At 43.0% G+C, this 12,789-nt stretch overlaps 1 protein-coding gene across 1 annotated transcript; it reads right to left on the reverse strand.

Annotated features, from left to right (window-relative positions):
• Positions 1-292: 292 nt before the first annotated feature.
• Positions 293-12,298, reverse strand: LOC137781936 (regulator of nonsense transcripts 1-like). Its single transcript, XM_068570964.1, has 24 exons — positions 11,934-12,298; positions 11,357-11,493; positions 9,737-9,826; positions 9,457-9,624; positions 9,197-9,377; positions 8,712-8,873; positions 8,302-8,386; positions 8,065-8,163; positions 7,426-7,534; positions 7,006-7,165; positions 6,700-6,818; positions 6,391-6,555; positions 5,993-6,107; positions 5,670-5,813; positions 5,321-5,534; positions 5,057-5,174; positions 4,793-4,949; positions 4,218-4,360; positions 3,849-4,023; positions 3,513-3,594; positions 3,096-3,257; positions 2,719-2,984; positions 2,290-2,409; positions 293-1,683 (listed from the first exon to the last, which is right to left on the reverse strand). Exons 1-23 carry the CDS (start codon positions 12,096-12,098, stop codon positions 2,293-2,295), a joined length of 3,333 nt encoding a protein of 1,110 aa, XP_068427065.1. The 5' UTR covers positions 12,099-12,298; the 3' UTR covers positions 293-1,683; positions 2,290-2,292.
• Positions 12,299-12,789: the final 491 nt, after the last annotated feature.

The raw sequence follows: 12,789 nt of genomic DNA on the forward strand, positions 1-12,789 counted from the left end.
AGGAAAGCTAGCTCGTCAAAACGACTACAGTTTGGACAATGATGTTTTTAAAATGGCATGAAAATATAAGTACTACTCATGATACAGTTAGATACTGATAAAAACAAGCTCAATCTAAAGCACAGGAAATGAGAACTTACAGCACATGCAGGTGAAACTAAAACACTAAGGTCACTAATGTTATCAAAGTTATTGCACAAACTAAATGTTCAGCCTACAAGATATTGCACTATTAATGGTGAACACTTCTACCAGTTCAAGATTTTAGGACAACAAAGCGAAATAAATAAATAGGGCAAGACCACAATATCATTGTGTCTCCATAGTTTTTTTGTGACAAATTTCACAGTCCACGTACATCTTGAGGGACTTTATATATGTTAAATATAATTCATTACCATCTAACATGGTGAAATATATGATCGAGTTTCTCTTCAGCACGCTACCGAGATGTGGCGTCAAGTTGTCGCCACCTCCGTACAGAGTAGTCGTGGCAGGGCATCACAACTCTCATGGTGCTTAACTTGCGCATAAAGAATCTCATGTATGCATGTTTGTTTTGTAACCATTTATGCTCAAGATGATCCCCGTCTGCTCGCTGTAGTGGCTTTAGGATCAGTTACTAGCTGGTTTAGGTTCACTTTCACTTCTCTGCAGTAACAGGAAGATACATTTAAAAGAACAAAAACTAAATTGTCTCACTATCCCAAATTATCTGTGGGGCTCACCTCTGCAGATCTAGAGACAAAGATGTGTTTCTTTTACATTTATATATATTTTATCTAATTCCACCACTTGTTTCTTTGCAGACTACCTTGAAAACCTGCCTTGAAAGACAGCCAACTGCACTAGCTAGCATCACAGAGTACCTTCACACACAGCCCTTTATTCAGAAATAAAGATAAATGATCCATGGCTATGTAATCCTTATTTCATTCGATCTCTTTGAGGCGCAACAGCACAAGCACTTTGAGTTCACTTGAAATAGCCGAACAGTGTGTTCACACACACACACTCTTCTCTCCTGGATACTTAGACGTGATCAAATGCAGAGCCTCGATTAAAGCCTTTGAGTTAAATAGTTGCCATATCAACTGCTTCAAGAGCCGTGACCTCTTTTGTGTTCTCCCTCCTTCTCCCAGTCACAGAAGACGTCCTGTTGAGTTAGCTCGGAGGACATTTGTGCGCGACACTTTTTTCCTCCATCTTTCTCAGCTTTTGGAGCAAGATACCCCCCCAATCGTACCGCCGCCAGGAGATCCCAGAGGGTTCAGGGGCGCACGATGGACTAGATGGCACAGCCACACCCCTTCTCCCCTCCAGAAACCTTCGGACCTTCCACCCTCCTTGACCCGTCGAAGGTCTCGCCTCTCTCCGACTGCGCTGCTCCGACAACGACAGCGTTCTCCTCGGCCATGTCCTCGCTCGCGTGAGCAGCAGAGCCGTCTCTCCTCCAGCAGCTCGACACTCGTCTCTCGCCCTCTTACCTGTCCAGCTCTACTCCCATTGTTGCTCTTGTGATTGGTTGGTTTTTCACGGTCTCTCTCTCCTGTTACTTTCACACAGTGGTGCTTCGGTTGTAGCAGTGGAAAACGGGTATCCATGTCTGTTCTTTTTTGTTATTACCCAGAATAAAATGCCATTGAACTACGCGTCACACAGGCCTAGCTCCTTTCCAGCAACCTGAAAGAAAAAGAAAAAACAGAAAATATTTGTCATTAGACTTGTGAAACTTTCTATTGGAAAATGCCTTATTGTCTTCTATTATTGTCTGTATATATATATATATGTATTCCCCCTTATTAATCACAAACCTTTTGTTTTTACATTTTTAAACAGATTAACTAAATCAGAATTAGCTTTATTTTGTTATGTGTGCATCCACATACAAGGAATTGGACGCTGTGTTTTGGGATCTCTCCCAATGTGCTTGCACAGAAATATAGAAAAAACAGCTGGCGACAAAGGAAACTAAGCAGGAGAAATAATAAGAAATAAAACAGCGACCAAATTAGCTGTAACGTGTTAATTAAGTGAACTTTAGAGATGCCGATGGGCGGATTTTGCGACATGAGCCAGGCCAGCTGTTTCCAATCTTTTTGCCAAGCTGAACAGAGAGCTACATAGATGGAGTTACACTCAACAGCCGAAGGGTACCGTAGAGATATTAATGCTCTCATTCGTTAACTCTTGGCAAAAAGGTGAATAAGCGTATTTCCACAAAACGTCAAACTACTCCTTCACTGTCAATGAGTCATGTCACTTTTAGTCCACGGTGGAATTACTTACAGCCTAGTACTGGGACAGTCCAGTCACGCCGTGTTGGTAGGCCCGCTCCCCCTGGTAGGTGGAGTCCTGGGACAGAGCCACATCAATCTGGGACTTGAACTCATCTCCTAGGTAACTGTCCTATAATGGGACCAAACAAAAAGTGAAAAAGGGCAGTCAACAGTTACTCCTTTATTTCTTTCCAGGCAGAAAGGTAATAAGTGGTTTTGGACAAAATGAGGAAGTCTTTATTTGAAGAGGAAACCTGGACAAACATTTGGAACATATGTGCCAACGGCCCTGGCAGTGGAGACGGGCTGCTATGAATAAACAGACTGCAAAAGTATTGCTTCATTAAGTGCACCTACTTAGCTCACTTCATAAAATATCTTAAATACCAAATGAATCATTGAGATTTATTCGCGTTGGATGACAGCTCTGTGAACGAACCTGTGAGAGTTCAGGCTGGGAGAGTCCGGGCTGGCTCATCTGAGACGGCTGGCTCATGTTGATGTAGCCCTGCGTCAGAGGCCCCTGGGAGAAGGGCTGCGAGCCCAGATCCTGGCTGCCACTCATGTGGCCTCCATGCCGGTCTGATCCTCCATTTCCTCCGCTGTGGTTTCCCATATTGCCGCGGTTTCTTTGACGCCCACCGCGAGTCCCGCCTCCTCCTCCTCCTCCGCTGCCTGCCTTGCCTTTCATTCCTCCGCCACGACCTGGAGGAAAAAGAAGTGTGTTACAAGTGTTTCACGGCAGCTTCAACTGAACACATCGGCCTTTCAGAACGCCACACTTAGTATTACGCTACAGAGGTTTGTCTGAGTCACCTGCTGAGGGTCCATTGATCTGTCCCATGTACCCAGGTGGAGGTATGGGTGGCATCACAAGGTTGAAGGGGATGGGGATGTTCAGGGAAGTCATAGGACTGCCACCTGTGCCGATCATGCCAATCTGGTCGTGGGTCTGGAAATACATACTGGACGAACGTCCTGTCAGGGGAAAGAAGTTCATTTTACTTCCTTTTAAATTATAAGGTGGTGTGCAGAGCTAATTTTGTCACACCTGTCCAAACACACAGCTCTTGTTTTTGAATTAGATATGCTTTAGTAAGCACTTTCAACCAGTTTGCAACAAATTACCAAAGCAGATACGATATGTTTCCTTTGTTTGAGTGCTTTTTAATTTTTACTAAGCATTGTCTAACAAAACACAGATTTCTATTTCAAATGTTATACACTTCTCACCGTTACTGCTGCGATCATAAACAGATCCAGGAATGAGGGCTTCTCTGGCATCATACATGGCTGTGCTCATAAAGCGACCCCCCTGCAAAACAAAAGATAAAGAGGTGCTATTTTGAGTGTTTTAAGGACACCGCTTCATTATTTTGTGCATGTTCGGTGATTTATTACCCCGTTTTCTAGGAAGTACTTGTTCTAAGTGCACAAGGACACTTTGCATTGCATCCTTAATGCTCCACACGCCCCACAGCAATATAATATATTCATGACCTAGTTAAGAAAAACCCATATTTCAGTGTTCTACATGCGCTGTGTAGGTAACACCTGTACAAAACTCACAGGGTTGATGGTGTTGACAAGCTTGCGGGGCTTGCTGAATTGCATGAGGCTCTCCCTCAGATTGTTAAGAGGCCCTTCAACCAGGACCTTCTGCTCCTTGTAGTAGTTCAACAGGTGGTTCCACAGAGGCTGCTTGGACAGGGCCTTTGGGTTTCCCACAATAATCACACCATACCTACACAAAGGTATTGTTAAGGATGCGTAGGAACAACAGTGTTGACAATAACATTTAAAAACGTACTGAGAACATGAAATCAAGAATAAACCACGGCGCAAAAGACTATTGAAATACACAATATTTATAAAAAATAGACAGAGAGCCCTCTTGGTTTATGCAAACTTGTGTTGTTTCATTTTGTGTCGTCCTACCTGGCCCTTGTGAGTGCCACGTTGAGGCGTCTGGGATCATTGAGGAACCCGATGCCCTGGTGCTCGTTGGCCCTCACACAGGACAGGATGATGAAGTCCTTCTCTCTGCCTTGAAAGGCATCTACGCTGGCGATTTCCACCTCCTGCAGGAAGAAATCGGTCAGAAAAACTAAGTGATCATTTAGGATAACATATTTCCGTATTCTATGCAATAGTTTAGTTGTGCTTTCTTTGCAAATATGATATTGTTTAAAGTAAATAAAGATTCATCCCTGACAAAAAACTCTTTAGAGTACAAAAAGATTGCAGAGAATACAAAACACATAACAGACAACTCTAATTTCAGGAGGTCCTCAAGTCACTCACATAGTTAACGTTAAATAGCAACATCTGATGCCGCTGTCAACTTTTATCATTTGAACCACTGAAAGTGACAAAAAAATGCTACCTGTCTGTACACTGCTCTTGCTAAAGGAAACCGAACGTTAAAGTCTGGAAATTTGCAATCGGTCAGAATTCAGAATTGAACCGCTGTGCCTAATTATTGTTTTTAACATTCGCACACACAACTTTACCTGGTAGAGTTTGGTGTGGAGCGATCCACTGAACTGCATGTACTGGACCAGGTAGGACCTCTGTCCCTCGTAGGGCGTAATGATACCAATCTGATTGGGTTTTGCTCCAGCTTTCAGCAACCTCGTGGTTATTTTCTCCACATTGGATGCCTCAGTCCTGCGTAGATAAAGTAGGGCAATTACATGACAATAAACATTGTATATAATTTGCCATGGCACAGAAGCTAAATATGCTCGACTGAAACACCGGACTGAAAGTTAAACCTGTTGAGATAGGATGTTCCAGAGCTGGCTATTTCCTCTTGGCCTTGGGTGACATAAAAGAACATAGGCTTGTCAGGCTGCGGCCACTGGAAGTCAAAGCCCTTCTTCACACGGTCCGCTGTAGGAGAGACAAACACAGATGAGACTCAGGACGAGTGTAGCCTGGGTGGAATTTGCATGAAAGGATTAGCTGCAGGCTTTGTGTGTCTTTATGTATTACTACATTAAAATAAAATAAAAATAAAAAAGGCGTTTTCATCTTACCGGCAGTGACTCCATTCTGCAGAGAGCCCTCATAGAAGATGTTGGAGGGGAAGGCGCTGAGGGCCGGATGCATGCGGTACTGGACCTGCAGACGGATTGGCCGGATCCCCAAAACTACGAGACGCTCAAACAGAGACTGGGACAGGCCTGCTTTGGCTGCCTTCTTACACATCACCACAGGGCCCAGCTGGCAGTGATCACCCACCAGAATCAACTGTGGGGTCAAACAAAAAAAAGTAATCAAAACAAAATAACTGTGGACACTGTAGACAGAACAACTGACAGCAGTTCAAGCAGAGAGGTGAGGACGTGAACTATCCAAGTCTACTTTTACTCATTAAGCGCCAACCTGTTTCGCCCCCAGCACGACGGGCACCATGCACTCGGGTTCAGTGGCCTGGGTGCTTTCATCGATCAGGATTGAGCGGAACTGCATCCTGGCCAGACGAGGATCCCCTGCCCCGACACAGGTACAGCAGATTACATCGGCATTCTGGGAAAAAACAAAAGGAATAAAGTGAAATATTTACCATTAGCATGACCACATACTCTTTTCAGAGTGTCTAAACTTAACCAAACCATACAACCAAATCTAATTAAGTGCACCTACTTAGGTGACGTATTGTCACAAAAAGTATTTCGTATAATGTTGAGTTCAGGAAGTCTTTATACCATCAGCAGCTCCCGCTCAGCTGTGCGTCTCAGAGCTCTGTAGCGCTTCTCGTCTGAGGAGGACAGCTCTCCGGTCTCGTCCTTCAGCTGCTGGAGCTTCAGAAGTTCTGGCATACTGCAGGTATGAATCATTGAGATTGAGTGCAAAGACCAATGATCATATCATTTGGTCATATTTGTCCAAACTCACACTAACGTTTGCTCCAACAGGACTTACCACCCACCCCAAAATTAAGTTATTCATTATAATTGGGAAATGTCCTGATTTGAAGACGCATTTTTCTCGACTGGTGTGAATATAAATATATGCACGTCTGACAGTAGTACTCACAGTAAACCACACACACACACAAAGGGGCTTGCTAAATTGTTATTAAATCATAGCCATTACGCGTTACCTGTCCATGTTACGGGTCTGGTTGTGCAGTGCCAGGAAGGACACGGGCGAGTCGATGGCCTCCCTGCTTTTGGCACACAGCCTCACGACCTTGAGGCTTGTCTGATGGATCTTCTCTGTCAGCTGGTCGACGGCAATGTTACTGGGAGCACACACCAGCACTGGCCTGGAGGAACAAAAGTTACAACGCTAGAAACCCATAACAAGTGCCGAAACCATTCGTCAAGAACACTAATAATGGTTAAAAGGTCACATTCGAACCAAACATGGATGGAAAGTATATTTGTATGTAAATAAAATACTTTCTTACCCGTTGCCCTGTCTGGCCAAGTGGTAGACGATGGTCGCAGAGGTTACCGTCTTCCCTGTGCCAGGAGGACCCTGGATCAGACTGAGCGGACGCTGCAGCACCGTCTTCACAGCGTACACCTGCATTACAACACCAATGAGTTATACGACTTGGACTTGGGATTTGGGGACATGTGTGAGCTGTGTATGACCCCTGTTATGTTGTTTATGTCATCTGTAATGCAGGTTAGGTCTTAACTTAAAGAAAAATATATGTAATAAATACAGAGAGAAGTCCCTCACTGACGTTACAGTCTCGTTAACTCACCTGTGAGTGGTTGAGGTCGGGCAGGCCTTGAGCCGTGAAGCGTTTGGGCAGCTGACACTTTATGACCACGTCCTCTACCTCATGTCCCAGCAGCTTGTGGTAGATGTAACCAGACACTGAAGTTTCATCCACTGCAAATGTCTTGAGAGCACTCTGCATCCTGGATGGTGAAGACGGGAATATAGTTAAAAACTGTAAAAATCACTTGCCCCAATAAACACACATATTGCATAAACTTGAATAGGAAATAAGTCGGTGGATACTCAGTTCATGGCTAGAATATCTTGACATCTGCACACTTTGACTGACTTATGCCTCAGAAATGAAAAAAAAAATAAAGATGAACTTAACTAATACATAAAGCTTTGCTCGGATACATCTCATCAAAAGACATCAGCGGCTGGCTTTTCTAGTGTGTACCTGTCAAAGGAAGTAGACTTCCACACAAAGTCGACCTGAAAGTTGTGTGGGATCTCCACTGGAGCCCCGGCACTGCTCCTTAGCTCTATGGCAATCTCATCACCATAGTCTGGTACATTGAGTCAAGGAAGAGGGAATGTGTGGGTCATTTGTTAATGCACATAGGAATTAAGTACATGGATTAATCTTTGAAAATAAGGCATTCACTGTTGGCTAAAACAATGTCACACCAGTTCACCTGAGTATTAATACATTTCAGTAACATTTAAACATATCGGGTAGGCATGCAGCAACGATTGTGATGATATTCAGCCCCAAGTCTTATTGAACTGGACCTGTTAACTAACGGGTGGTAAGCAAAACCTAAACATAGAAGTTGCTTTAAAAAAATTGTAAAGAAGACACAAGTTTGCAGGCATTGTTGGAGTTCTCTACAGCTGCCCCTAGATGGTACTAGAAATCATTGTATTGATGGCATGTTATATTCAACTGAAGAAGAAGAAGAAGAAGAAGAAGAAGAAGAAGAAGAAGAAGAAGAAGAAGAAGAAGAAGAAGAAGAAGAAGAAGAAGAAGAAGAAGAAGAAATAATATGCGTACATTCTGGTTGAAAACAATCTATTGTGAAAGTCATGAGGATACTATCAGGGACTTTGATGACATGTCCAATGCTTTTCCATGGAGGAGCCAGGTCTCCTTTGTACCTCAAGCAAATTTCATCTCCCTGCATCAGCCGCATGTCTACAAGACAAAACAAAAAGATGACTCGGTACAGTAAACATCACTGCATGGAGTTAAAGCAAAAATAAAAAATACAATATTGCAAAAAAACTTAGACAAAGTACGATGATGATAACAATTGAAACTATGAATACATACCTGAGTCTGTTTTGGGAAGAGTGAAATAAGCAATCCTCTTTTTATTTAGGCCCAAATCCCATCTGACAGTGATGTTGTCTTGAGTCTGTTAGGAAGCAACATTAAACCATAAAGAGACACTTAAATGATAGCAGAAACAACCTTAACTCAAGATTACGCCAACATAATTGTACAGTTTTGGGATGAGAACAATAGAGGGAAAATATCGACTGAAACTAATTCACCACGGCTGTAAGTAGTACAACAAAAACATAGAAAATAACTCCAGCTTTATAGAATAAACTAATTTTAACTGAATCAGTTTGTTGAGTAATTCATTATTTGTAAATTATTCATTGACAATTTGAACATTCCTATTTGTTACAACAGGACAAAAGTTTTCATGTACAAATTCACTTTTTTTTTCCTACCTGAGACTCTTTGAGTTTTTTATCGTAGTCAGCCTCGAGCTTCACAAGAGGACCGAATATGTTCTGGTACTGGTAGGCGTCCTCATAGCGGAGCAGCACATGTTGGGGCTCCTCATCCACACCCGGCTTCTCCAGGTCCTCCAAGGTCGCAGTGGGATTTTCCTACCAAAACACAACACGCGCACACAAAATGAGAGGAAGTTTCTATTTTAAAAGGCCAATGAGCACATAATCATATATACACAACTGTTTTGTGTTATTTATTTTCCATGTATACAACAGAAAAACTGTCCAAAAATAAAAAACACTGGCACAAAACGGGAAGGGAAACCAACAGAATAGCTCTGCAAACACACAGTAAAAGCATCACGCCCAACAATATGTGGTTAACTTCACTGTTTAGATAAGCCCAACCCATGCTCACATTCAAGTTCTGCATGTCTGGAATATTTACATTGTGCAATGGCTGGGTTACAATGCCGTACCTTCCAGAGTTCTTCCAGCTTGTTGATCTGCTGGGCGGTGATCTGACGAGCCCTGAGCTGCTCCTGCTCTGAAGGGATTTTCACCAGCCAGGACAGGAAGCAGCGGTCCTGGATGAGAGGCTGCCACTGTGAGCTGTCCCAGTTGATGTCCTTCAGGCTGCTCTGGCTGGCACATGGCTGCCTGCGTTACAACCAAAACACAAATGTCAAACGATACAACTGGGAAATGTGTATTCTTCTTGATCGCCCCATCACCTTACCTGCACAGTAGCACCACTACCGAGTCGGCTTTGGCGGGGATGAAGCCCAGAAGGAAGACATTGCGACAGCCACAGTTGTAGCACTCCAGTACAGTTTCCCCCAAAGGGCCATCTTTATGCAAGGTCACCTCCTTGGACTTTGCTCTCACCAGGTGGTTTACAATGTGGCTAAAAGCAAAAGATAATTAATGCACCAAAAGGAGGAAATACAAAAGACTACAGTCCTGTGTTTTGTGCATTACTTATACTTCCTCACACCCGGTAAGTTCTTGTATCTTACCTGCCGGAAGTGTTTCCACGGCCATTACAAAACCATTTCTTGCTGGTGTTGCAGTAGACCACACAGGCTGGATCATGAATACCACAGTAACTAAAATAGTGAGTCAAAAAAGAAACACAAAGCACTAGTGTTAAGAGACAGAAAACAAAACAATCTAAAATCTAAGAGGAACATAATTCAAAATGTTTTTTTATGTTATATGTTTTGTGACATAAATTTATAGCAACCAATTCACCTTCAGATTATCCATATTGGCAGCCTGAAAACGCCTGTACCGAGGGGGCTATTGTATATTATGTAATATGTGAACTGTTAACTAAAATGTTGTGCGAATTTGACAGCTTTTGAAAAACTTTCCCTTTTGGTTATTTAGAAAAGTGTGTTGGAAGAAAAACCTATTTACTATTAATCAGTTACAGCTATATTAATAATTGTATGTTCTGTTTATTAATCATATACTGTTTAAAAGGCCTGTGACTTTAGATTTAAATATTCCAAGTTGAAGTTTTTGATCTTCCTAAGTGAACTTGGGAAGATCATGAGACCGGTAGTCTCTTGATGCCTCTGGCTGAAGAACATGCAGAACCTTGTTGTCTTTATTCAGGGATAACGCCAATCCATGCAAAGGCGTCATGTGGGATAGGCCAAAGACGTCATAAGGGCCTCTGTGATTGTGTGATTAAAGTATTTAAGAGGTAACTCTTCACTTGTTCGCAGAGCAGTCCAGGATGTGCAATTAAAATACCATGTTGTGTAATTCCTAAGTAATAATACATGGACTGTATCCAGATTGCATGCGGATTTTAATTATGGCACTTGATCAGCAAAATACATCCTTCACAAGTCATACATAGGCTGACAGTAAAGGATTCACCTGCACGTCCTAAAACAAATTAGCTCAATGAGAATAAACATCTTCATAAAATAAATAATCAAGAAAACTGAGGCGCTCTGTTCAACAAACAGTTTTCACTGCCAAACTGTCTGCTAGTGATCTGCTGGTGAAAGACATAGTGGTACATAATTTGTTCTTTTAAAAAAAAACTCAACAAACTCACAATCTCGGCGACTAATAATGTCTGCACCACTACTTAATCTATCTGGAACTCAACAGGAATGTTTAGACACAGCCAAACTAACAGCTGTCAGCCAACGTGTTAGCTAATGAGCAAACAAGCCGCAATAACAGTGATTAATGAAGTTGACAAGAGACATAATGCAAGATGTTCGGATATTGTGGCTTTCTGTGCCATCTGTATAGTGTGTGACTGGGTGTGTGTTGCCCACAAGAGACAGTAAACCTCTGAAGTTCAGTGGACAGAAGAGACAGAAGCTCATTGAGATAATATGGTTTGCCTGGTCAGTGGCAGAGAATAAAAAAAAGTATCAGCTTTAATTTTTTCAGCGACGACATTTGAAAAGTTATATGTTTGTCATTTTAAAAGTCATGATATATATTTTATTTTGAGCCATCTGTCTGTGAATTATTATGATCACAACCCACTGAGACTCAACAGAGTACAAAGAAGGGAGCTAAAATAGTTAAAATAACAACCTCCTAGCAAGTGACTACTATCCAGCACCAGTCTCATTAGTCTGGTCTTCATCCTAAAAAGGTACCTGCAGGCATGGAGGGGCAGGTCCTTGGTGTAGTAGGTGTCCTCCTCATCCTCCTCAAAGTTCAGCTCTGCAAGCAGCTGACTGGCTTTGACGACAGGCTCGTCCCCATTCTGCAATATGCCTTCAGGGCCATTCACCTGAGGAGATGCAGAGCACCTTAACCATGACACTGAATGTCAACATTATGTGGGATGAATCTACAGTTCAGGATCACAGATTAGATAATCAGATTGGCGGGTCAGTCCTATATCTCATCAACAAAACGTCCCACTGACTAAGTATTTCATGTCTAATTGAAGCCAGTAGAACTATGGGCATTTGCCCCTTCTTGGTTCGCATGTCAATAAAGTCCTGCACCGCCATGTTAGCTGTGTGTGCCGCTAGCTAACGGATCAGGCGCGAGCCCGCCGACCAATTAACCGGGAATACGCGTGGTGACAGGCGGGAGGCGTCGTCGAGCCAACCGGGGAGAGGGAGGGAGGAAGCCAGCGGTGTTGTAAGCTAACGTGAGCTAATTCACGGCATGTCAACACAGCACCGGAGGAGGAGGAGAGACGCGTCTGTCACATGCCCGCACCTGGCTGTCGAGCTGGCTCTGGGTCTGGGTCTGGGTCTGGCTCGGCAGGGTGAAGTCGGTGAAGTCGTACTCGGAGCCCTGGGTGTCCGCTCCCAGCAGCTCGGCTTCCTCGGTGTCGAGGAACGTGAGAGTCTGCGAGCTCGGCCCGTACGCCTCCACGCTCATGGTGGTCGCCTCTTCGGTTAGCGGGTTCACCCGGGACCGGGACGAGAAGGAGTCCACGAACTGTCGCTAATCCCCGGGACTGGACGGCTGAGACACGGTGGTGATGAGAGAACTGTAAACACTCTGGTGGTGGGGAGAGAGACGGATGGATAGAGCCTCGACTACGGCTGCGTCCCGTTTGTCTTCTCCCCCGCACGTTTCCTCTCCTCCCTCACGACCACTTACAGTAAGTCATCCATAGGAAGCTAGGGAAGGAGACAAGGAGACTGATGCTGTACGTGAGCCGAATTTAATGTCATGGAATGTTACATGTCATTAAATAAACCCTTAATAAATAAAAGTGCAACAAATATGGGAACTGAGTTCAAGAGATATAAGGCATATTTATTTAAAGATGGTCCTTTTTTAATATTTTTTATTCAACAATGATAAAACTCAGTGAGAAAAAGAAGATAAAAAAAACTGTAACTGATCCAGATAGACTGGAAGCCTTGCAAATTAGTTCTAATTGTCATCAAAATGTGTTACCCAGATTTTAAAGAGAGGCAAAATAAAATGGTACATAGTTTAGTAAACATATACACAACATTTATAATATGATAATGTCATCCACCTAAAAAAAAAAAAAAAGCAATGTGAGGAAAAGCAGAGATAAAGATGAACAGACAGTATTCAATTTGTCTTTATCTAT

Source organism: Clinocottus analis, unplaced genomic scaffold (assembly GCF_023055335.1).
Source record: "Clinocottus analis isolate CAN_PGR_092001 unplaced genomic scaffold, fCliAna1.0.p SCAF_11, whole genome shotgun sequence".
Classification (NCBI taxonomy): Eukaryota; Metazoa; Chordata; class Actinopteri; order Perciformes; family Cottidae; genus Clinocottus; species Clinocottus analis.